Raw genomic sequence first — 27,573 nt, 5'->3', positions numbered from 1 at the left:
GTAACTTCTGGGGAGCATTGGACATGGAAGACCCTAGCATGCTTAATACTTAAATCAGTAAATTAACCAGAACACCCAGGTCAGCTCCAAGAAGTCAAATATAGGCTGGTGAAATTCTTGCTTACATAACACAGAGCTCAAAAATAGATTTCTGCCTTGGAATAGGATAGAACTATATGGTTCTCCCTCTTCCAGAACACTATGATATGCGATGTGCTCTCAGTTCACAGATTGGAAGATGTTAGCTGTACAGATCTGAAGGTCTGAGCATCCTGCAGAGTGGGGCAGGTAACTCCTGATGTCGTCTCTAATCTCCAGATGCCACAGTTCTTCCTCCTACAACCTGGCTTTGCTTTTGTAACACTAATTTCATTTTATTTTTAAAAAAATACACTAGGTTTACTAAAAAAAACTTTTTGAGAAAATAGTGTAAATTCCTAACATTTCTATATGGCTCATCACTAAGTTCCTTATATTAATATCTTACAGTAGCATGACACACTTTGATGAAGAAACATTGGTACATTATTATCCAATGTACATCACATAAAGTTCAGCACAGAGATTCAGATCTTTTGTTTTGGAATATCTTTTTTTCTACTCCAGTATTTATACTCTATAAATCTACATAATATCGTATTATGAAAATATCATAGTATTTTCAGTCGCAACATCCCCTCAGGTTCAATTTACCCTCAGCAGTTTCTCAGATTTTCCTTGATTATTTATGTTTCCCTTTTCTTGTTTCTTCTTATCACCATAGTATTTCTGAGTAGTACTGGTATTGTGTAGAGGGCTACTCAATTGCAATTTTTCTGATGTTTATGAATCTTTAGGAGAAAAACCGACATTGCCAGCAGGTCATAGTAACAAGCCTGGTCATAAGATGCTGACCTTGATCATACAGTTAAGGAGAGTAAAAATGTTTTAAGATTTATTTTATATATATATAATGTTGTTTCTCCTGCATGTATGTGTATGTAGCCTGTGCATGTCTGGTCCTCTCAGAGGTCAGAGAATGGCATCAAATCCCCTGGAACTGGAGTTATCGATGGTTGTAAGCTGCCATTTGGGTGTTGGAAACCAAACCTAGGTCCTCTCGAACAGCAAGTGTTCCTAACCACTGAGCCATCTCACCAGCATGAGGGAGCTTTTAGTCAATGGTTTCTACTGTAACCTCCTCGGTATATCTCCTTTCTGTCCTGTGCTCTTTGGAGGAAATTTGTTCATATATAAGGAGTAGGGAGTTTATGCCTCCACTCCTAAAAGATGAATTATTTACAGAAATTATTTAGAAGTCTTCTATAGGGCAAATCCTTGTTTTATTACTTATCAATTTTGTCAATTATTGATTTAATAAAGGAGTCTCATAGATGTTCATTGCATACTCAGGTGCAAATTGTCTGAATTTTTCCACTGGGATTTCTACCAGTGGTCTGTGTATTTTTCTGACACATTCTATTTTTCCTGAGTACTTACTTACTTTCTGTCACTAAAAGTGCTCTTGGCTCATGCTCATTATTGCTGCATAATCCTAAAAGTAATCATTTCTCCAAAATGCCTACCTTCTTCTTACTGGTAAATGCAATAGGAACCAAGATCTGAGCTCATTTATAATTCCAAGATTAAAGTAGGTTTCAATTTTAACCATATACATAAAAATAAGACCATGGTTTATAATTTAAAAGGAACCAGAAAACATATATGTATATGTATATATATATGAGCCATATATACACACAAATATATATGTATGAATATATATATGTATATGCTTTCTGGCTCCTTTTAAATTTAAATTTAAATACATACATATATATGTATATATGCATATACATATATATATTATCCCCTCACTAGAATCTAAAATGTACAAGTTAAAACATAGAACATTTTGTCTACTAAGTTGCTAACAGAATTTTCATAATAGCAAGGAGTGCCAAGAGTCCAATGTAACTGGTAGTACTGAAAATTACTGCAATTCTTTTGGGTAACAGTTTCTCAAGCAGTTGAAATTTCCTTGATCTAGTAATTCTATGTCCAAGAATTTTTAATGAGGAAATAATTTTAGATGTGGGTAAAGTTCTATATACAAACATGCTAATATCAGCACTATATATAATTAGGTTAGGGTTAGCCTAAACATTTTAAAATGGGGCACAACTACATCAGTTATTACATATTTCAATGAAAATATTATACCACTATGAAAGTTAGCAATAGGGGCTGGAGGGATGGCTAAGTGGTTAAATACTCACTATTCTTGCAGAAGACCCAAGTTCAGTTCTTAGCATTTATACCAAAGTGGCTTGAAAGCACCTGTAACTCCAGTCCCTGGGTGTCAGTCCCTGACACCCTCTTCTGGCCTCTGAAGATGCCTGCACACTCATGAACACTCATACACACATATGAAGTGATATCAAATAATATCTCCCTCACATAGTTGTCTGAACAAACCACACACATACAGCTTTGTGTGAAATAATTACCTGTCAAAGTCTGATGAAGTCCTACATTCACGGTGATTAATTTTTATGTGTTCTCTAGGAGGCTTGCCGTTTTATCTGGTGTAGTTACAGAAATCCTGAACATGATGCGGCAAAGTATGAGAAGATGATATGGCTCAGAGTGGAAGCACGAGCTCACACTGTGGGCACCAGCTAAAGTCATAGCCTGAAGCTAAGTTGCTTATTGGATACGGGATGTGGGAGGAAGAAGAGTCGAGGATGACCCTAATGTTTTTTGGCCTGAAAAGTAGAAGGCTGTAACTGCTGTTGCTGAGATGGGACCTCTTTAAGAATATGATGAAAAAGCTGAGTAGGAGACCCAAATGTTTTCAAATACATTGAATTTGAATTTTTTTGTCAGATGTCAGAAAGATAGTTATTGATGAGTTGAGTTCAGGACAGAGGTCTGGACTAACGTATACACTTAAGAGTTACACCAATGGGATACTATATAAAGTTATGAAATTAAATGGGATCCGCAATTTAGATATATAATAAAGAGGCCTAGAAACTGAACTCTGGAATAACATCTATGGGATACTATATAAAGTTATGAAATTAAATGGGATCCGCAATTCAGATATATAATAAAGAGGCCTAGAAACTGAACTCTGGAATAATTAACTCCATGCTTGAGAATTTCAGGAGATAATTGCTGCTGGTATGGATGCAAAGTACAAAGAGAAAGAATATTTGAGAAAGACAAATACTGGGGCAGCACACTCGGGAAGCTACATGAGTTGAGAGTTACAAAAACATAAAGCAGGAAGCCAGATTCAGACAAGGATAATTGCTGCCAGGCAAGGGAGACAGACTTTTCCCTGTGGGAGTATGTGCAGTCAGAACAGACACACCACAGATGAAAATGCTAAACATCCCTGTCAATGGAGCACAAGGTGGGGGATGCGCTTCTGCAGGGTTTGGGGAAGGGGTTATAAGTAAGACTTAATACTATGAAGACTGTGGTGTGAAAGGAGGACAAATGGTGTGTGTGTGTGTGTGTGTGTGTGTGTGAGAGAGAGAGAGAGAGAGAGAGAGAGAGAGAGAGAGAGAGAGAGAGAGAGAGGGATACAGAGGAACAGAAAGATAGAGACAAAGAATCAGAGGGACAGAGCAAGGAGGGGCAGACATGGACAGAAGCAAACAAACAGCAGGGTCCTGACCTGCACAACTGGTAGATGGCAGAGAGATTTGTTAATGTAAGAAGTAGGAAGTCCACAGCCATCCATTGGACTGAGTACAGGGTCCCCATTGAAGGAGCTAGAGAAAGGACCCAAGGAGCTGAAGGGTTTGCAGCCCCTTAGGATGAAAAACAATATGAACTAACTAGCACCCTCAGAGCTCCCAGGGACTAAACCACCAACCAAACAGTACACATGGTGGGACTAATGGCTCCAGCAGCATATGCATAGCAGAGGATGGTCAAGTTGGTCATCAATGGGAGGAGAGGCCCTTGGTCCTGTGAAGGTTCTATGCCCTAGTGTAAGGGAATGCCAGGGCCAGTAAACAGGAGGGGGTGGGGTGGGGGTGAACAGGAAGAGGGGGGAGGGAACAGGGGTTTGTTTTAGTTTTTGTTTATTTTATTTTATTTCTTTTTTCTTTTTCTTTTTCTTTTCTTTTCTTTTCTTTTTTTTTGAGGGGAACCTGGGAAAGGAGATATTGTAAATTAAGAAAACACCTAATAAGAAAAGAAGTAGGCAGGCTATGGTTTAGGGAAGAACAAAATGGTGATCTCTGTTTTACAGTGTGTATCTAAAGTGTCAGGGTACTAACCAAAGTGGGATGTTTAACAGAGAGACACATACATTAGGCTCTCCGAAGTAATCAAGGCTGGGAATAGATGGGAAAGTTATCAATGTCGAGGTGATTGGTAAGCCACCTGAGTGGATGAGGTCACTCAGCCAATTGATTGAAGTCAGCATTTTCTTTCAAACCTACACAAAGGCAAGACACCTTGAGAGAGATTAGGAGGAAGAAATGAATACTGTATGAAGACAGGAAAAGGGAAAAGGTGGAGAGTCAGAGACAAAAGATGGTCTGTGAGACACTATAGTCTATATACACTGTTATTTTTGTTCAAATATATGTGGTTTGGGTTTTAACGACGTTTTTTCCAGGCCAAAAGCATAATTTTGGGCCTGTATGGCCACAGATTCATTTCAAACTGATTGCTTTAGGGAACAATCTACCATGATGTCTCTTCTTTTTAACCTGAACTACTAAAAATATGCTATGATATGCACAGCAAGGTTTTTTTTTTTTTAATTCAACAAACATGCATTAGAGAAAATACCAAGAATACAAAGGTATGTAAGATACTGTCTCTTGCTCTGGAATCATTTAACCAAGTGAGAGACCCAGAGATGAAAGGAGCAATATATTAAAAAATGGGAATCTAATTCAGTCATATACTGATATGTAAAACCTTCTGTAGCAGCGATCGCTAGCTGCCCCCAATACCCACTCCTGCCTTTAGTGGCTGGCACGACCATTGAGAATAACGATTACATTCCCAGGCTTCCATGCGAGATGTGGTCACATAATGAAGTCATCTAAATGCAAGTGGAAATGGAATCAGTACTTTGAAGCAAATGTCAGCAAAGGGAAAGGGCACGTCTTTCCTGCTGTCTATGGGCTGCTGGCAATGATATATTCATGACATTTGGAATGAGGGCTGCATCTTCAGACAAGAAGTGGCTCACAGAATCAAAACATCATGTAACAGAGCAATAGGATAGAGTCTGGGTATCTAAAGGCTGTGGACTAGCTATGAGTAACTTGAATTCCAAGATAATGAATTAAGTTACTTAATCATTGTTTCTGGCAGTTGACAAGCAAATAATATGTATTTACTATAATAATTAGTATATAATTGCACCAAACTATTTGTCTATGTATCTATTATGTATGTATGTATTATCTATGCACCTATCTAAGTATCTATGTACCTATGTATCTATGTGTCTATCTATGTATCTATGAATGTATCTATGTATGTATGTATGAATGTATGTATGTATCTATTATGTATATATATGTACTATCTACATGTCTATCTATGTATCTATGTATCTGTGTCTATGTATGTATGTATGTATCTATTATGTATATATATATGTATTATCTATGTGTCTATCTAGGCATCTATGTATCTATGTACCTATGTATCTATGTGTCTATGTATGTATCTATGAATGAATGTAAGTATGTATGTATGTATCTATCTATCTATCTGTATGTATGTATGTATCTACCTATCTATATCTATATCTATATCTGTATGTATGTATGTATGTATGTATCTATCTATCTATCTATCACCTATCTCTTATAGATCTAATCTGGATGCTTGATAGTAAATTAGAAAAGAAAGCATAAAAGACTTGATAGAATAATTCTATCAGCTATGAAAGTAAGGACCTTGTGAAGGTTCTATGCCCTATTGTAGGGGAATGCCAGGGCCAGGAAGCAGGAGTGGGTGGGTGGGTGAACAGGGGCAAGGAGAAGGGGATAGGGAGTTTTCAGAGGGGAAACAGGGAAAAGGGATAACATTTAAAGTGTACATGAAGAAAATATCTAATAAACAAATGGACAAAAAAGAAAGGACCTAGTGGAAATTCCAGTGTTTATTAACATATGCAGATTTCTTAAATCCTCAAACATCACTGTGTTCAATACATTTGACACACTAATTAAAAGAAGGAAATTCATTTTCAGAAATTAACATTACAGATTGCTACCTTTAGGATAACGTTGCTATCATCTTAACTTACTTCTTTTGAAGGATTCATGGGCAATGTAAAGATGGTTTTCCAGTATGACCAGACAAACATTGCAAAAAGTAGATGATAAGCCATGAGGCACACAACTGAAATGAAAGAAACAAAATCACCACTGTAATATGCAAAATTTTACTCAAATCATGGTATTCACAAAATATTCAAATTTACAATGATGATAAACCATAAAATATTATTTATATTATATTCAAATAAACACAACTCTGAAATATCTCTGAAAATATCATTACATCTATATCCATAAATAGAACCTCCTCATCTGTACTTAGGCCCATCTCTAATTGGCTAGTTAGAGCTTTCCTAAGTTGTTAAAATAGGGCTGTTATAGAAGAGTAAACACAATGTTAACCAAATTTAATTAAGCAGACTTTCAGGCTTCATGAACTTTGCTTAAGAGAGGCAGAGAAAGCAAAGCAGTTCCCATCTGGGAAGCTGTTTGTCTGTTTGCTTAGCTCTAGTTGACACTGGTGGCTCTCCTCATTATAATGACAACATGTGAACAGGGACCATCTGGATGAAGTGATTTCTGTCCATGGGGGTTCTGTTGCCTAATTTATTACACAGGGCAGCTGTGAAGACAAGCATCCCGAGTACTTCTTTAAAGAATACGAACACACTTTGTATGTTCTTTTAAAGGCTCAAAGTACTACATGAATTTAAAATAATAATTTCATACTAATGATAATAATTCTGTCTGGATAATATATTAATATAGTTAACATAAATAAACAATTCTTAAATAAACAATTGCAGAAAGTGTGCCAATTCAAAATATAGGCATGTTTGAGGGCTAGGGATGCAGAACAGTAGTAGAGTCCTTTTCTAGCATGTGCCAGGCCTCTACTCCTAACAAAAATGAAACAAACAAGTAAGCAGAATATGATAAGTTTTATATTTTAAAATTTCATTAGCAATTGTTAATTGTTCTGAAGAGCCATGGTATTTGGACCTGTGGAATCATTTATAATTTGGATTATCAAATATGGGACTTAAATCAGCATAACAGGACTACAGGTAGAATTTTATAAACTCTGCAGACAGATAACTAGTTACAGGGTAGTAGTTGAAGCCAGGACAGGAGATTGTCCATATCCTTGTGTCTTGGAACTACAAGGATCTTTGAAACAATTACGGCCATTTCAGGGTTCTTTGCCAAATGTGTGACACATCTTAGTTTGGGAACTTAGAAAAATGAGATGCCATTAACTCTATCATATCACCATATTTCAAGGAATAACTTCTTAATCTCAACCAAATACATGTTTTATTGAACTGTTCTTAAGACATTATATCTGCAATCATAACAATATTTTACCTTGTTCACCAATGTTTTCCATGGACACTAGAAATAGAAAAAAAAAAGAGATAGGTCATAGGTTATATGAACTTTTCATAAGCAGAGAGCCTTGAAGACAAAGGACATTAAAATGGATTAATAACTTGGTTTTTCTTCAAACCAACATCCTTTATATATTTGATCAGCTTTATGTAGAGGAGAGGCAAGCATTGTGGACTGAGTGAGGGTCAAGGGGTAGGCTGGCAGCTTCAGTCAAAAGTGCATCAGTGGTGCACTTCACCCAACACAGCAGTGTTCCTTGAGCATGAGCCTTGTGGGCATCTATAGATGATTGGCATATGGGCCTTCAACTATAGAGTTCAGATTAAAAATGGCGTTCTCCAGGCCCCCTCCATTTCCTGGGATATTTATTGGTCTTTATGAATGAGCAACTGTCTAGTCAATTCTCCACAAAGGACCAAATGTCTGTGCTTACAGCACACATACTTCACATCCTAACAGACCATGGCTGTAATTGCTCTATGAGCAATATTGAGGAGCCCAGACACGACATGAGGTACCACGATCCCTCACGGGCTTCCTCTGAAGAAATTAGTTGGGTGAGGACAAGCCACAGGCAATCTGAAATGGGCTGGAACAAGAAACTGCATTCAGTAATCTGTATAACGTCTTTACTTGTTCTATTTGTTTGGCTACACGAGTGATTTGTTTGCTACGATGTGATCATACCATGCTGATAGTGACGTCCTTTGGAGTTCGGGCCTTTCTCAGGAAGGTCACATTTTGCTTATGTATCTTTTTCCCCTCTACTCAGTTTTCCTTACTCTGGAATGAGACGTCACTGCCTTTAAACGGGCTGCAATTTTGGGGTCACGGGACGGAGTTTTAGCAATATCTGATCAAACCCACTTCTTTCCTAACCATTTCTGGAGCTAGCTTTAGAGAACAGCCTCTCACATTACTGAATGGCTCTAAGAGTGAAAACAGTCATGCCTATAGCGTGTTGAAATTCGTTCCTGCATGGCTTTGAACTGTGGTATCTAGATTTCCATTTTGTAATTGTAAATAAAAACAACCTAAACAACAAGGCCTCACATAGTTAACATTATTTTACCCCTTTAAATGTTTCTCTCAGGTCAACTGCATCCTTCTCATAACTACCACCTACCACCTTGAAAAATTAAGGTAGATAGCTCTCAAAAATATTATCAGAGGTTATCCTTTGGCCTCTGCTTATACATGCACACATGTGCACAGGCACCTACACACACATAAATGAACATCTACCCATACATACAAAAAGTGTATGCATAATCACACACACACACACACACACACACACACACACAAACATTTCCTGGATTATCAAACCTGCCATGTAATTTTGTTTACAAATGAGAATCTAATCAGAGTTGCCTTTCTGGGACTCCCTGAAGGAGCTTCTCTAACTGCATAGGAAAGATCACTCAACACCAGTTTGTTTTCTAAAGTGTCTGAAGAGACCATACCACACTATTCCATGAATCTTTCTATAGGCCTAGACTTCTCTGTGCTCACAAGGCTCCAAACTGATTGTAATCCTTTTCTATCTTCCAGTGGAATTAATAAAAAAAAAAAATGCAAAAGTAATTTGGATGCATGCAAGCCTACCTCTGAGTGACCCCAAAGACAATTCCAGAGGTGATGGGCTATAAAGAAAACTTGCTAACCTATGACTGCAGTGGTCAGAACTAAAAAAGGTTAAACAAAGAGACGTTCAGAAAAATAAGAAAGAGCTGAGCATCTTTCTGTCCTGGAACGGCACTCATTAAGTGGACAATCCAGTATTATTAATTCCATTAGTAACGGCACAGACAGAATTTCAGTCATATCTGTTTTAAAAGCTACTGTTTGCCAGCCTTAGTTTGTACTCCCCCCAGCCCCACCAAATATACAAATGTTCAAAATCTACAAATGTCCTGTTATAATTAAACAACGTATATGTAGATCCACACTTACGGCAAATTATTTTGATAACGTTAATAAAACGAGATGTAACAGTTCCCAGAGGGCATGCTCAATTACACGAATAGTATAGGGCTATCACATTTCTTAGAGCATTGAGGCTTTAATTTAAATTTAGTCAGTGTCATAGGCAGAAGAGAAAACCACTGATCTAAAGCTGGGTCTTTCATCACTAGGGACGCAAAGGCAGAGGGTAGGGAGTTCAAGGTTAGCCTGGGCAGCATAGATAGACCCTGGCTTAGAGGGAGCTCACTGGGAGAACAGATGCCTAGCACGTCCAGATTCTGGTTCAATCCCAGCACCAAAACAAAGGAACAAAGAAACAAAAACGAAATGTTTTTAGTATTAACTTCCCTTATTACTGGTGAGGGTTAGGATTATTTTTAAAATGTAAGCATGGGTTTCTCTTATCTGTTCTTAGTGAACTGTGACTCTCTTATTGGTCTATTTATCTTTTGTTTATTGAGACTCTCTTGTATGCTCTGGACGTCAATCCCATACCTGGCTTACATATAGTATAAATAAACTGATGTATAGCCAGCTTCAAATGGGAGAACACCACGGATTAAAAGCCAATACCCAGGCTTAGGAAATAACTTACTACCACATATAAGGACCACATTAAGTTTCATTTTTTATGAAAGAAATGAATGCCCTTTCCAGGATATTTGCCTAATTATTACATTAGTGCCTCACTTTGATAATTTTTGCTTAATGGCAGAACCATCAGACTTTAAAATGACTTTTTTTATTGTATAAGAAGATGTGAAATATGTTACTTTCAAGTATAGCTATTTTTCAATAGCTATTTAAGAAAAGGTCACTCTTTGGCTTCAAACATTTTTCTAATAGTATGTATGTGTACAAATAAAATATATGGGAAATATGAAATATTTTTTTGAAAATATGAGTGGTAATCAAGTATAATTTGGCTACTTATATTAGCAGAAGAATTAAACAGTAGGGCCTGCAGAGTTGGAACACTGACTGAGTCTAGTTCCTCACATCTACACAAAACAGCCCCACTGCTATACCTGTTATTAGTGAAGTAGTTTTAGGAGGGACAACAGAGTAAGGCCTGCAACCGGCTGAGTAGAACAGAATGCCTCCTGTTTCTTCCAGAGGCATGTGTTCATTAGTACTGTGAAACTTGGGAACATTTTCTTGTGGACAAATTGAACACAAATCCATAAAGCTCAGGCAGAGCTTGTGTGGGGGAACTCCTGTGGTCTAGCAGTACTTTCATGTCTTCCAAGTTGCTTGAAGCCAGGTTCTTTCTCCCTCAATCTTTTCTACTTTACAGGAATGGACACTTGTCTTCCTACCTCTTTAGAGAAGCATTTTCTTCCCTCTGGAGAAAGAATGCTAGCAGGCAGGGAATGCAGGAAGAAGAGCTTGTGTCCATTACTGGCTGCATCTCTTTATGTGCTATGAGGACATAGTTAAGGCAACTGCTTCCTTGAGTCATTCGTACAAGTAGATGAGTTAACGTTTTTCCTATGTCTGGAAAAACGAGTTAATGTTTTTCCTATAGCTCCTATGCTGGGAGCTATAATTAGTGGCTTCTTCAGTTTGTCTGGATCTCTCATATAGTAAACACTGGTATTTCTAGGGCATAATCAATTCATGCATGGATGCTTGTGACTGGGTCAAGCTTACTTGTTTTCATGACTAAGTAAACAGGTTTTTTTTTTTTTCATTTAATGAAGACTGCCAACAACTATATGCATTTTAATAGTGGGCTTTAAAAGCACATGATGAATTTACCTATAAAATACTTGGAGGAAATTTCTATGAATCAGTTAGGTGCATGATTTTTAAACAGACCAAACTAAAATTCTAACACTGGCCTCTTCTCAAAAGCTTCAGGACTGGCACTTGAACAAGTCACAGGAAACCTGGATTCTAGTCCAGCCCTCTCATAGTGTCACCATGATCACAGTATGTAGCTGAGCTGTGCTTTGTGAGGTTAATAATATAATTAAATAATGCCATGTTAAAACTGAAAAGCCATATTAAAACCTAATAGTTACTTTTTGGAGAATGTATTATAAATATCCTCAATATTACTATTTAATTCATTAAATTTTTTATTTTACTTTTAAATTTGTGTGTGTGCACACATACATGCATGCACCAGCATATATATATATATATATATATATACAAGTGCATGTGTGTATGAACTGTGGAGGCCAGAAGAGGGCATTGGATTACAGAAACTTAGTAAAAACCCCAAAACAACAAATGGTGTTCATCCTTAACACAAGTGCGGAGAGCAAACCACGCTTTACTCTTTCTAAGATTCTCAAGATTGCCTCTGTGAGAATGTTTCCTGAAAGTGAGGCTTATTTTGGATCTAGCAGTTTAACTTAATGCACACAAACTCTTTTTCTTCCTATGTGAAGGAAAAAAAAAAGACTAAATTCCATATTTTCCTCAGATAAAAACATATAATTTATTTAGGAAGAATGAGTAAGAGAATTTCTATTATTATATTAAACTGTTTATTATTCACACATATGGGAACAATCTAAGCATCTGCAATAGCAACACTGTGGGCCACATTCAAAACGCATCTGTCTAATTTAATCTTAAATGAGAAGAACTTCTTCCTGGTCCATGTCCTGCAATGATCTATTCTGCTCTAGAGATGTCCACTCCTCTACCATGCCTCCAGGACCTAAAACTCTTCCCTGGATAATTGTGTTACAGGAATCACAGCCCTTTGCTGGCATGGTTGGGATGCAGCAGAGCAGGAACAATTATCACCATAGTAACCAAACTGCTCCTGTGAACCGAGAGCAGAAACTGGGTCCTCCAAGAATGTCACCTTAGATCCCATGAGACTGCAAGGCTAGGAGCTAGGGCTCCAGTTCTATTTCCTGAGTACCCACACTACCTAGACTGGCTTCCTGGCTCTAGCTGCAATCACAATATCTTTGTGGTTTTGTTTTTTTGTTTGTTTGTTCTAGTATTTTCACCAGAAAACTGATTTTTAGCAGTTATCCAAATCATTCCCTGTGTCACTACCATCCCATTATTCTTCATTTGATTTCCATTAGACTTTTATATCTAATCTCCTACTGCAACCGCTTCTATGGAAGTCCTCAATGGCCTCTCCCTACTGCTAATTCTTTATGCTTAAGTAATCCTAGTAGATCTAATTAGGCTCATTTTTGGAAAATTTTGTCAAACCGACTATGAATTTATCTTGGATAAATTCAGCCAGTGAAAGCATGTTATAGCAGAATCCTTTGTCTTTATAGACACCCTTCAAGAAGCTCATGTTCATCTTATTTTATTAGATGTTTCCTTTATTTACATTTCAAATGTTACCTCTGATAGAGGGCTAATATCCAATGTATACAAAGAACTCAAGAAGTTAGACTCCAGAGAACCAAACAACCCTATTAAAAAAATGGGGTACAGAGCTAAACAAAGAATTCTCAACTGAGGAATACCAAATGGCTGAGAAGCACCTAAAGAAATGTTCAACATCCTTAGTCATCAGGGAAATGCAAATCAAAACAACCCTGAGATTCCACCTCATGCCAGTCAGAATGGCTAAGATCAAAAGCTCAGGTGATAGCAGATGCTGGCAAGGATATGGAGAAAGAGGAACACTCCTTCATTGCTGGTGAAATTGCAAGCTGGTACAGCCACTCTAGAAATCAGTTTGGTAGTTCCTCAGAAAATTAGACATAATATAACCTGAGGACCCAGCTATACCACTCCTGGGCATATACCCAGAAGATGCTCCAACATGTAATAAGGACATATGCTCCACTATGGTTCACATAGGTTCACATTTATCTTTAATGTATTAAAGATCAAAACTGGCACCATCGTTAGGCCACTGTAATGCCAAAGCCCTGCTATTCCTATGAATGTTTCCAGTTTAGTTCCAACCACAGCTTCCTCCTTCTCCTACATTAAAATTTGTTTTCCTGTGACATATCTACTTCCATTTTGATTTTTTATTGGAATTAACTTTGGGTCCATGTACTCAATTACAATGTTATCTTCAATCCTGCTCACCTTTTTTGGGGGTGTAGTCTTTATAAAACTTCTCTGCATGATCCTCATATTCCATGGTAATTTTAGGAATCATTCCAGAGCCCACCTTCCTCTCTACCCTTGGATCCTACCTCCTCTGGTACACAATGCTTCCAGCCCTCTAGACGTTCTGAATTGCACTTCCCACTCCTCAAAAGCCCCTTGACTGGCACTTTAACACCTCACAGGAAACCTGGACTCCAGCCCCTCTATAAGTGCTACCGTGATCACCATACACAGAAAAGCTGAGCTAGAATTTTGCTGTTTAAACAAAAAAAATTGTACTTTATCTTAAAGAGGCCTCCTCCTCTAAAATTAAACTATTATCTTTTAATGTTTTCTGGGGGAAAAAATAACTTAAGAACCTTGGTCAAAAGTGATTCTAGAAATAAATTTGCCATTGGATTCATATACTAAGCTGATCTGTGAAGGACAGGATAGAAACAAAGAGAACAGAGGAGGCTTCAACTGTGTAGAACTTAAGCTCCAAATACATGGCTTTCTCCTGGGTTACCATGGAAACCAGTCCTTACTACATACAGCCTTGACACTCTATGTCCCACAGTGGAGCCCCACATAGCTCTAAAAAAAAAAAAAATTCCACCTTTCAATTAAAAAATAAAACCATATTTTCTACTAAAACATAAACTGATGACAAAATCATTTCCCTAAAAACCAGTCCAAGACTTGTGCGGCATTGAAAATAAAACCACCACGTCCTTCCATCCTCCCTGAGGTCACAAGTGATCAGGCTCTGGCCAACCTCTCCTTCATAATCACATCTTTGCACTGTCTTAGTCCTGAGGCCTCGGTGCTTGTTTCTAGAACACAGGCTTGACTGTGTTTTGTTGAACCTGAAAAGCTCTTCTGGCACCAAGCCCTGTGTTCCTTACCATCCTGCAGGTGCATCTTGACTGTTAATAACCACACTCTTCTGTCTCTTCATTCTTTATTTTTCTTTCTTGGTCCTCTTCTGGATTGTTCCCTGAGATGTGCATCCTGCCTTTACAGCTTCATTGACATTTTATCTAGGCTAGGCTTTTTTTTTTTTTCCTGTCTAAACACTCAGTTCATCTCTCTGGACTGTTCTGAGAATTAAATTAGAAGAAACAAAAGCACTTGGCATAGAACCTGGCATGTATTAGGGGCTCATAGTCGAAATGTGGATAAAGATGTGGCCAGAGAAATGAGGAGAGGCATTCCCTGGTTCTCAGTGCTCGTAGATTTACATACAAAACAGACCAGAAGCACAGTGAATTTGGAGTCTCGAGGGTTGGTCTCAAAGGGGAATGCGAGTTGATAAGGGCTGGATTGGGACAAGATCTTTTAGGTGAAAATGATAAGAAAATGTAACACATCACTGGCCATCTTGAGCAACCATACAAAACAAGCTAAATCAGGGGGAAGGGCAGCCTCTTCTGAGCATCTCATTATGCTGCCCTACTGGGTCCGCCCTCTTAGGGCATTCCCCTGAGTAGCTGAGATTACCATAGTATGCTCACATGCCCAGCTTGGTGAGCTGTCACTTATTTCTTTAGCCAACCCCTCTTTTCCTCCTGACTTGCCCCTCATATTCAGCAATGACACTTGGTTACTTTATCAGAGATGCTGTGACAAAGTAGCAAGCATGGAGTTCTTAAAAAAAGGCTGTGGAAAAAGCCAAGGGCAAGATACGGACAAGGTTGGTGGCCTGAAGCCTTTCTTCTTGAACGTCTCTTCCCTATTATACCCTGCTTTCAAACGTCCTCTTCTTTTGCAGACAGCACACATAAGGGATTAGACCCTACTCCAGTGACCTCGTTTTAGTTTAATTTAATCTCTTTAAAGACTTTATCTCCAAATGCAGCCACATTCTGATGCCCTCAGATTTGAAACTCTAACCTAAGACTTTTGAATGGAAGCATTGTAGCTTACAATGTCCTCCAAAATCAGAGGTTAGTTTTAGTAGGGCAAAGGCTATACAGAGACAAGAGAGAATCTGAGGCTAGTGAGGGTCAGACGATAATGGTGGTACTCAACTGACTTTTAAAGAGAAATCATTTGACGAATGCCATATGCAGAAAATTTGAGCTTAATCTTAAATGTTTATCACATTAAACCTTATAGACTGTGAGGTGGGTCATATTATAAAGTATGAGACTTTCTTCCAGAGATAGGATAGCGTCTTAATGGCAGACAAATTATAAGATATGGAGTTGAGAGCTAACTATGGGCCTATCTGATCCAAAATTCTCTCAAGGACCTGTGACATCTGATGCCTCCAAACCATGCACTCTGCTAGGCTTCTGGTCCTGGGTTGGTTCCACCTCTGATGGCTCCCAACTTCAATAACCTTTATTCAGCTTATCTGCCAATAATTGATACCCATCCTACTTAGTTACTTCTCAAGAAGACTTCAGAAAACAGGGTAAAGAGGTAAAAGACCCTCTACTACCCCTCCTCTAACAGCCTGCTTAGAATATCTAGGAATAGATGCTATAACACTTTAGCCACCATTAAAATATCCCAATAGCCATATTCATGGGCCCAGCCTGAGTTTACCCTTTACTGAGTGTTGCACTTCAAAACTGAATACGAGCTATGTTGCTCCGGCAAGATGGGTAACAGACCACCGGGGTATCCTATAGTTGGCCTCAGCAATGCAGAGGGAAAGGACTTTAGCCCAGCACACTGTGAGGGTTCATCCCAGCTTGGGTAAGCTGCTAGCAAGGAGTACAGAAGGCTGGGCTGCCCTGACTTAGGACTCCCAGTCCTTACACTTGTGAAAATAGTAAATCTAGAATTGTTTCTTTCTTGCCCCAATAGCAAGAAAACATCTCCACTTTTCTTTTTAATCACAGCAATGGCCCAGCTTGAGATCTGCCTCCTTTAAACATTTTAACTGCACACTACAGTAGTGTTAAGTCTAAGCACAACAATAGACAACAGGTTCCTAGAGCCCAGTCATCTAATATGCCTGAAAAACTCTAAGCTGGTGAATACAGGCCATTACTCTGCTCTTCTTCTAGGTTCTGGAAACCACTAAACAGTCTACTCCCTATGTCTCTAAGTCTGGCTGTTTCACATCCTGTGGTATAAGTATTCATCCTTGTGACTGGTCGGTTGCTCTCAGCATAATGTTCTCCAAGTTCATCCATGCTACTGGATATGACAGACTTAACATCATTGCTTCAACAATTTGATGGTCATTGGATTGCTCTAAATACTATAAATACCTATGTAGTCCGTTCTACAGTTGGTAGTTAACACTAGTTGCACACTTAGTTAACACTAGAAACACATCCTCAGACTGTACTTAAATCATTAAGAATGGGCACATCTTTCTTTTTTTCTTTCTTTCTTTCTTTTTTTTTTCTTTTTTTGGTTTTCAAGACACAGTTTCTCTGTGTAGCTCTGACTGTCCTGGAACTCACTCTGTAGTCCAGGCTGGCCTCAAACTCAGAAATTCGCCTGTCTCTGCCTCTGCCCCTGCCTCCCAAGTGCTGGGATCAAGGGCGTGCGCCACCACCGCCTGGCTGACATCTTCCAGTTTATCTGTTCTGAGAGGGAAGCAAAGATGACTTTATTGCTCACTGCTACTTTCAAATTTACAAATTAAAAAGTGGTTCCCAATTGCTGGCTAAGAAGCAGTGTAGATACATAGGGAAATCTGATCTCTAGGCCGGTTCCTTCATGCTAGTATTCTCATTTCACTCAATGAATCCAATAACCTCTGTCTTGAAATAGGCGAAGTTAGGGGCCAGCAAGATGGCTCAATGACTTGATGAAAGAACACACTCAAAAGACCTCCATCTACACACTGTGACAAAGGCATGCACACATGTATGCGCACATGCACACACACACACACACACACACACACACACACACACACACACACACACACACACTAAAGCAATATATAAAAAAAAAACCAAGATTCCCAGTGCCAGCAAGCTGTACTGACTTCAGTGTGAGTGTGACTTATTTATTCTGCATACACTTCTTGGACCCTCCATTTTCTACATGTGGCTACAACTCAACTCCAAGTTCAACTCACCATGGGACCTTTTTGATTCCAACCCTCTTCCTTCTCAGTCTCAAATATTTGTCCTTAAGGAAAAGCCAGAGAGGCCATGAGAAAGTTCTGTGAACTACGGACTGTATAGCGGATGCTGGGCTCTCACCAGTTCTAGCTGGTTCCCTCGTAATAAGCTGGAAAGTCAAAAAGATTCTATATCCTCAGACATGACTTTATTAGAACCAAATTGTTATAGCTGGAAGGATCATGCTTCCCACATTGCCAAGTGTAACTGATCATCATTCGTTGTCTTACCCGTATTTACATGTATATATTATTTTGGTTACTTTTCTGTTGCTGTATTGAATACTATGTCCAAGGACTTATAGAAGAGAGGCTTTATTAGAGGCTTAGAGTTTCAGAGGGTGAATCTGTGACCATCTTGGTGAGAAGCATGGTCAGGCATGGGGCTTAGCAGTATCTGAGAGCTTAGATCTTGATATACAAGCACAAGGATGGACAGACTAACCAGAAACGACACAGGCTTTTGAAATCTCAAAGCCCACCTCCAGCAACACATTCTCTCCATTAAGGTCACACCTCCAAGTAGTCAACATAGGAGCTATGGGATCCATTCTCCTTAAAACCACCATATGTACACACTGTTAACAAGCAAAATTCCTACTTGTATTTTAATTATTTCCCAGTGAAGGAGTTAGAGAAAGGACCAATGGAGCTGAGGGGTTTGCAGCCCCTTAGGACGAACAACAATATGAACTAACTAGTACCCTCAGAGCTCCCAGGGTCTCAACCACCAACCAAGGACTGCACATGGAGGGGTCTGATTGTTCAGGCAACATGTGTATAGTAGAGGATTGCAAATTCGATCATCAATAGGAGGAGAGGACCTCAGCCCTGTGAAGGTTCTGTGCCCCAGTGTAGGGGAATGCCAGGGCCAGAAAGTGGGAGAGGGTGGGGTGGCAGGCATGGGGAAGGGGGAGGCAACAGGGGTTTGTTTTTGTTGTTTTTGTTTGTTTCTTTGTTTTTTGGAGGGGAAACTGGGAATGGAGAACTTTACATGTAAATAAAGAAAATATCTAAAAAAAATTATAACAGTTAGAAACAATTTTGTCATATTTTTTGAATGCCAAGTTTTTGAATATCAGTTTTTCATTATCTGGTATGGCAATAATTATCACAGAGGACAAAATATGTTCTTTTTTTTTCTTTCTCACTACCAAACATTAGCTGTGTTGGTAGTGAGAAAGAAACATTAAGAAGAGAGAAGCAGTGTTCTCCAAGCAAACTACCTAAAACTACCCTCACCTCAGGATAGCAGCCATCATACAGGGTATTTTCAACCAAAGAATACACACAACATAGTTTAAAATTAAGCCAACATTCCTAGGTTCATAAAACTTATTTGACACTTAGGTACCAGTCCACAGCTCTCCAGAGAAAAGAGCTACACAAGGCTATAATTCTCACTGCCGTGTTCACGGTACTCACTGGCACAGAATTTACAAGGCTGCACTTGAGGAGATAAAGTGTGACGTGAAATGCTAGTGCCCTCAGCTAACTGCTATGGTTCTAGCACTGGGTTCTGGCTTCTGCTAAACTTCATGGGACTCAGGCTACGCACTCGCTTGCTCTGCAGCATTTGGACCACTGGGAATCGTGATTGCTCTTGGGAACCTCCCTGTCATATGGTCACAAAGTCCTTCTATATTCCTTCTTTTTGGGGCATTATATGGTCATTCTTTGGTTCTAGCTTGCACTATGCAATGTCTTTCCCGTCCCAATTGTAGCAGATTGTACCCCGTATGCTATGAATAAGCGCCCTACAGGGTTAGCGCAGACTACCTGGAAGCTACTGCAAAGGAGGAACATTCACTTGAAGTCAAAGCAGGTTTTTCATCATCAATGCAGCTCACAGCTGAAGGCCTGGGTGCTACAGCAGAACAGAGCAATAGTAGGCAAAAGCACCAGATTACATACTGGATACATTCCTTAATAGATGTTGGAAGTTATAACATTGTTTTTAAGAGGGCAGTCATCAATATTTGAACTGAATTTCATCTTTTGATTAATCTATCCCCTGTTGGGATAGATTTCACATTGGGTTTCTAGGATCTCCAGCCCGCAAGCAAACTATAGAAGGTTTGTTATACATTCATTCATTCATTCATTCATTCATTCATTCATTCATCCATTCATTCATGAATTATGTTCTGTCCTTGGGTTTTGGGTCAGGATCTACAACCATGGTGCTTATTCACTATGTGCCCATGGTGTTAATTTAAGTGCACTGATTTCCACACTTTTCCCAACCAACTCCTGCTTACCCACTATCATGGCAAAGCAACAGCAATTATGTTTTCTGCCTCGAGCATGCCCAGTGGCTAGCATTCCCATGAGGGCACACAACCCAGCAACAAAAGCTTCCCCATTGGTGAGGAGGGACTATTCACAACTCACTGTCCAAGAATTTACTGCTAAACCATGAAGGGCAAGATAGGGAGTCTTGATACATTTCCTGGCTGTCCCTACAGACATTCACACTTGGACACCTATTATAAGCACCTCTGGAATAATTTTCCAACCAAATTACCTTCCTTGGAATACTTGTACAGTGATCCTTAGAAAAGTAACAGAGAATGACTGTATTATTTGGGAATTCCATTCCTAGATAGCTGTGAAGAATTTAAACCAAGGATGCAAATAGGGATTTGTACACACTGTTAATGCAACATTAGTCACAATAGCCAAAGTAAAAGTTTAGCTGAAATATCCATGGACAAACAGAATGTGGTATACACATGCACACAGATAACATGCCTGGCATATTATCCAGTCTTTAAACATAAAACTGAGCCACATGCTACAGTATGGATGAGTTTTGAAGACATTACACTAATGAAGCATCAGAAGTTCAAATATCACATTTCCTCTCATAGCAGGTAGGTCCTTAGAATGGTTGGACTCTCAGTCAGAAAGTTGCATGGTGACTTCCAAGGGTGGGGCTATTATTACTTAATAGGTATAGAAATTTAATTTATCCCAGAGAAAGGTATTGGTTATTGGTACAGTAATTCAAATGAACAGACTACCACTGAACTTTAGGATTGAAATGGTGGGTTTTATGTTATCCTTTGCCACAGTAAAAACAAAACCCACCTATTCCAGAGTCTATTCACAATCATAAATATGTTAATATTGAACTGTAGCTGAAGTGTTCTCCCTTACCCTGGGAAGTAATCCCAGAATGATAAGCAGAGAAAGACAGCCAGGCATCTCTGCTAGTAAAGTAGCTCATTCATGAGCCTGCTGAAGTTCTCAGTGCCCGAGAATCAAAAGAATGCCCGGGCAAAGCAGCAAGCCCTGCTCTCCTGTGACCTTTTCTAGTCAATAGGAAATACATTATGTTCAGCACATTCTTAGGAAGGCTGGAGAAAGGAAAGGAAGGAATTGAAACATGTTTTAGACAGTCATTTTCAAAACCTCAGGAGAGTAACAATTTTAGTATTTTTAAAGGAAGCTTTAGTTATCCGAGGACCACAAAAAATAAGGGGTGGGTGTCTGGACAAAGCTGGCTCAGTCTGCGTGCTTCCTCAAGTACATCTTACTTTATAGGTATAGTGGTTCATAAAATTTACCCAGTCGGAAGAGTAATTATTATTATACATATATTTTATTATACTGTATCATCCTATCAATTCTCAAATAACATCTACAGTTAACTCAACTAATCCCTTATTACATTTATTCACACTCAAAGTCCAGGTGGGAAAAATTATTTACTTGCAACCCTAAAAATATGTGCATAACTATGTGTAAATAAATACTAATATAAGCCTGTTGATAAATGTGAATGGTCAAATAATAAAAAAGTAGATCTTCTCATGGAGGACTCCATTTTCTTTGCTTTGAATGTCTACTGTTTCCACTGGGCTCAATTAAACAAATTCAGATGTTATTCCTCACACGTTCATTCATTCCTAAAAACAAATAGACTGTTTTTTTCTCATAGGAAAGAGTACGGCCACTATGCACGTGCCAGCCATGGTCACTGCCATGGAGTTCTTCGTTATTTCCTTTCCACTTATTAACTGTTGAACGATCCTGCTTTGGAGCATTGTACAGCTCTTTCCCTCTGCCTGACGTGCCTGTCTTCTGGCTCTATCTCCTGACGTGCCTGTCTTCTGGCTCTATCCCCTGTATGCCCCTCCATTTTATCTGAAATGGAGACCTTCTGCATACTCAACCTTCCTGCTTTGTTGCTGCTGTCTCTGTTGCTGCTGCTACTGTTGTTTAGGTATTTGGAGGTGGGGGGTTGTTGCTGTTGTCTTCAGACAGGGTCTTGCCAAGTTGCCTAGCCTGGCCTTGAATGTTCACTCTGCCTGTCTGCAGTCCCAGGTGCTGGTACTATAGGCCAACGCTATATGCCCAGCAGCCAATCCCTCTGGCCCTTTTACTCTTTGTCAGGACACTATGACCCTCTAACAGATTACATAATCATTTACCTGTCATCTCTTCCCCAACTCCAGTGTGAGCTCCAAGACTGTGTCATTTAGCTTTTGTCAACTTATCACCTAGACACCATCTGGGAAGAGGAATCTCTGTTGAGAATATGCCTTCATTAGATTGGCCTAAATACAAGATTGTGGGTATGGTCTTGATTAATGATTGAGTAGTGATGGCCCAGGTAGCTGTGGGTAGTCCCATGCCTGCACAGGGAGTCCTGGGTTGTATAAGAAAGCAGGCAGAGAAAGACACGAGGAGAAAACCAGTAGGCAGGGCCCCTCCATGGCCTCTGCTTCACTTCCTGACTCTAGCTTCACTCCCGGTCACTCCTCTCAGCGATGGATGTCACCAGAAAGTGTAAACCAGAATAAACCCTTTCTTCTCCAAGTGTTTTTGGTTATCATGTTTTATGAAAGCTATAAAAATCCTAACTAAGACAAAGTCCAATCAATAGATGTTTGTGAATTGTGAATGAATACATTAAAACTGTTCAAAGGTTATGGATGCTTGAAACACATTTGATTCCTTGGATTTTGAAGTTACTTTTTATAGGCTAAGTGTGTGAGAATCTATAGTGAATTGATACCATCTCCTCTGCTCTGGCTAACATATGGCTCTCAACCCTGTATATGTTAGTTTTTTTTTTTTTTAAGTGTATCTACTTCTGAAACTAACTGTATTTCATGAAAAAATGTGTTATAATGAAAGTCTTGATTAAGACAGACTGGTCTCTGCCCTTCCTCTTCTCCCGCTCGCTCCTTAGCCTCCCTGGAGAGGCCCTGGATAATCAGCAGTCAGGGTTAAGTACATAAATCCCTGACAGTCTTTTTTCCTAATGCATGTCACATGGGGTTGCCACTTAGTGATGAACTGGATCACAGGTTAGTCCTGCAATTCAGAGCAACCCTGTGACTATCAGTTGGAGACTCATAACTGAAATTATTTTTCACCTCCTTTATAACTGACGGATATCAAGCATCTCTCATTACAGCCCGGCCAACTGTTTTTCAGCAGGCTGCCTCTCCCACTCAAGTACAGCTGATGTGGATTACATGTACTTTGCAGACAGAATCTGAATCGTGCCATCTCTACAAACCCAGTGAAAAGCCACTCTGCAGATTTAGTTACACACCTCTTGGAGACTGAGATAACCCATGGGCCCCCAAAGGGATTGGGGACATGAGCCAGGGAATCATGGACATAAGCCTGTCTGGATTTTTTCGTTTGTTTATTAGTGTTGGAGAAAACCCCAGGCCTCGGACATGTTAAGCACATGCTATACCACAAAGTCCCTAGTCTGAGGTTAAAGTCACTTCATTCCCAAAACACACTTCACATGCAGTGAAAATGTATTTTTTTCCTTTTTATACAAAATGCGCAGGAACCAAAAATGGAATTTTAACTGCACACTAGAAAACAAAAGAGAATGATTTCACTAAATCACCAGAGATATACGGTTCTTGAAGCTACACGAAGGCTTCATACAAATTTTATATCTAGTCTAAGATGATCCTGGAGACTGAAATTGATTCAAAGCCATTTTATGCTTTCCGGATAGCATACATTCTGTTTTAAAAGGCATATATGAGGGGTTTTTGCCTGTTGGCTAGGGTTATTTGATTGACAGGCTCCTTGAGGCATCTTGCTTCTCGGTCACAATAGTAGTGAGGAAAGCCTAAGGGGCCATTAACAAGTAATTAATTGTACAGTCCATGTGGGAAAAAAATCCTCAGACACCGGGGAGAGGCATTAGCAAAGTCTCCAGCCCAGCGGTGTATGCAGAGACCTCATTTACATTCTTAAATACAGTCAACAGAGTGTCAGAAATGAACAGAAGTGTTCAGAGAAATGAGAGGATGACACATGCAGCTGGTATTGATTCTGGCTCAAGAGCTTCTCTCAGACAAAAATGGATGTTGGAGGAAGGATGCCGGGAAGGAAAATGTGATGAGATTCTCGAGTCGGGGTTGAAGAGGGAGATGGGGTGGCGGTGTATAGGATCAAGATATATTCCATGTGTGTATGTGACTTTCAAGTAATAAATTAAAATTAAATATGGACTTTGCAGCACTTCCAAGCCCTGGCATTATAAATTCAATTTAAGAGTCCTCGTCAGATGAAAAGTCAAATTAAGAAAAGGCCACATAGCTGTGGCAAAAATGCGGCTTAATTTTGAAAGAGGGATTGTCAAGAATCATCGCTGGTTTACTGCTCTCATATGGTTCTTACAAATTAAAGCAGTGGGGTCTGATAGCATACACTTTAATCCCAGGATTTGGGAGGCTGGGGAAGGAGCAAAGGCAAACTTTAGGCCAGGCTCACTTACATAGCAGGGTCTATTTCAAAGGGAAGGGAAGAGGGAGGAAGAGAGGGAGGGAGGGAGGGAGCACAGAGCAGTCCCAGAAACTACCTACTTTACACGAATCCCTGCCCTGCTGCCTGCTGCAATAACTTGTACCTTTCCACTGTTAGCATCTGACAGTAAGAAGCAAAATGTATAAAGTCCCCTCAAAGGAATCAAAAGAACACTTTCCAACAGGTTTTCAAACGGAGTATCAAACACCCCAGTCAATCAATGACATTATGTTTTTGTGACAAACTCTCGTTAATATTTCTAAATAGTAATAATGGAACTTCACACATAAAAAGTGTCTTTCTAACCGCCTTTGGAGTATTGCTTCAACCAGCAGACAGCGTGAGGAATCTCTGGCCCGTTATAACTTATCATCTTCAAGCTAGAGAAGAGTTATTTCAACAGTCATTATAGACAGAGTGCTACAATCTCAGGAGAGCCCAGATCTAACCACTTGCTAAGGAAAGGAAGGCTGGGAGAAATGAGAGAAATGATCCAACCGTCAAAACACATGGAATCCACAGGGTAAACTACACAATGTAGTTCTCCCGGTGTGTCTCTGTGTCTATTTCTCTCTTTCTCTGTGTGTTCTCTTTATGTGTGAGTCTCTCTCTCTGCCTCTCTCTTTCTTTTGTGTGTGTGTGTGTGTGTGTGTGTAGTGTGGTGTGGTGTGGTGTGGTGTGGTATAGTGTGTGTGTGTTATGTGGTATGATACATCTGTGGTGTAGTATGTGTTATAGTGTATGTGTGTGTGTGTGTGTGTGTGTAATGTGTTGTGTGGTGGTGGTGGTGGTGGAGTGTGTGTATGTGTGTGTGTATATATGTGGTGACGGAGACTGAACTCAAGACTCCACACAAGCTAGGCAAATATTCTACCACTAATCACGTAAGTAAACCCCCACATTTCATCTTTTTGAGAAGGAAAATCGTAAGATTTCCAGAAGATAAAAAAAAAAAAACAAATAGAAGCCAATAAAGAACATTCCATTGCAAGCTCATCCTAACACATACCACATATAATTTATCTCAGTAATTTTGTCTGCTATTTAGTTTTGTGTCTTAGTGGTGTCATTTCTCAGCACAAAAATCAAAAACAGATCAAATGCCCATGTTTCTTGAAACTACCTTTGCTTTCTCTTCACCGTGGAACAAAACACAAACAAAAAAAACAAACAGCAAGCTCAGCTTGTTCCGTCTACTTCATCCATCCTCTCTCTTGGCTTCTGTGAACTTTCTAAGCTATATTCTTCTTCAGTCTTCCCATGGATTCAGTGAATCATATTCAGGAAACTCTGTCTATTTTCACAGACTAAAGGTGGGTGGAGGAAAAGTGGGTCTGTGCCTCATGTAAGCCCCATGAAAGTCGAGCCACCACCCCGGTCTCACAGCCGGAGCCAGAACACTTGGTCCTGACTGTGAGACGTGCAGATGTAGTCCGCATCATTATTTGACAGCCTTACTGCCGATGTGCTTTCTGAGTCTTTTCACCTTCTTCATTGATTTTCCTTTCATGCAGCTCCAAGGATCCATTTACTGCTTCCTGGCAGGTCCATAGTCCATTTCTGTCACCCTAACACCCATCTGTGGAGCTGGCAAGAGAAAGGCAGCTCCCTTTCCTCGTGTCCAAGCTGAAGGAGGTTGGTCTGGGTGTCTTGGCCCATAATTTTTCTTGGTTTTTAATGAATTACATTAAGTTCTGCAAATAATTTCTGCAGAAGAAAATACTTGTCAGCATTCAACAGTTGAACCTCCTTCAGCTTTGTCTCTTTTCTAACCTTTGTGTGGGTGCACACGCGCGCACACACTCACACACACACACACACACACACACACACACACACACACACACACACACACACCCTTCCCCCAGAGAATCTTGATTTAGAGAATTTGCCTTTCAGTTTCTGGTAATGAGAAACACTTGGAGAAATGTTATGATGTGGGTGACAATCCCAGGAAGAGTCTAGAAGCAAACTTCTGTATGGCTTAATTAAAACTGAATTCTGATGACTAGCTCTTCTTGTCACTTTTATTTGCATTTTTTTTGGTTGGATGCCCTCATATCAAAAAAAAAATTGAAGGTCAATTAAAAAACACAGATAAATTAGTTCATTTAACACTTGGCAATCATCTCTACATGTTAAGAATGTCAACTCTCTTACTTGTGGTATTTCCAGTTTTAAAAAAAGAAGCCTAACCGCATTATCCTGAGAATCAAGGGACAAAGAGTGCTCTGACACAGAGTGAGCATCGTCCTTCCCCTTCTTACTCCGCCTTGAATCAGTATATTAAAGTTAGACGGTAGCATGGATCCAGAAATTGAAGCATATTTTAAACTTTTGAATTTTGGATTCAGACTTACTAAGGTTTTAATTTTAAAAATATTTAACAACAACAACAACAACAACAACAACAATCTCAAAGAGTATATTCACATTATTTTAAAGTATAGCAGTATCAAATGCTCTGAATGCCTCAATTCTTTACAGATGTGTCTTCCGTGTCATTTCAAACTGTTCTTATACTCAAGGATAGTAACATTTATATCCCTAAACTGTCTCCCTGATCTTAAAAGACAGACAACGTTAATGTCCTCAATGGTTTATAAAGTGAAAGTGTACCAACGGCAAGAATAATTTTTTTTTTCATGTCTCAAATGCATTTTCATTTTTTCGAAGATACTTTAGGGTCCTTCAGTCTCTGACCTTGAGATTGTAGTGGGTCTGGCTCATGGAAGAACAGAGCTTAACAGAATCTAAAATGAGAGCGGGTGTCTTTTATCCTTGGGGATATTTGTTTGTTTTTAAGGAACAGAAAGTGAGTCAGCGTACCCTTATATGGATCCCTAAATATGTGGATCAATTCTGTTTTTATTTATTTATTTATAGATTTATTTTTATTTATTTTATGTGTATGAGTACACTGTAGCTGTACAGATGGCCATGAGCTATCATGTGTGTGGCTGCTGGGAATTGAACTCAGGACCTCTGCTGGCCCCGCTCACTCCAGCCCTGCTCTCTCTGGAGTAA

The 27,573-nt window shown here is 39.4% G+C and overlaps 1 protein-coding gene across 3 annotated transcripts in view; it reads right to left on the bottom strand.

Moving 5' to 3' along the window:
* The window catches only part of Zdhhc2 (zinc finger DHHC-type palmitoyltransferase 2), a 66,042-nt gene that overhangs the window by 32,393 nt on the left and 6,076 nt on the right, over nucleotides 1–27,573 (bottom strand). For all 3 annotated transcript variants that reach the window (XM_031339580.1, XM_031339581.1, XM_031339582.1), the window contains exons 2-3: nucleotides 7,623–7,649; nucleotides 6,281–6,375 (exon numbers count right to left, since the gene is read on the bottom strand). In XM_031339580.1, the coding sequence (XP_031195440.1) occupies nucleotides 6,281–6,375; nucleotides 7,623–7,649 (122 nt within the window). The remainder of the gene's footprint in view (nucleotides 1–6,280; nucleotides 6,376–7,622; nucleotides 7,650–27,573) is intronic.

The sequence above is a fragment of the Mastomys coucha genome, unplaced genomic scaffold (genome assembly GCF_008632895.1).
Source record: "Mastomys coucha isolate ucsf_1 unplaced genomic scaffold, UCSF_Mcou_1 pScaffold22, whole genome shotgun sequence".
NCBI classification, from domain to species: Eukaryota; Metazoa; Chordata; class Mammalia; order Rodentia; family Muridae; genus Mastomys; species Mastomys coucha.
Note: the sequence above shows the minus strand (reverse complement) of the source record. Positions and strands in the feature narration are given on the sequence as shown.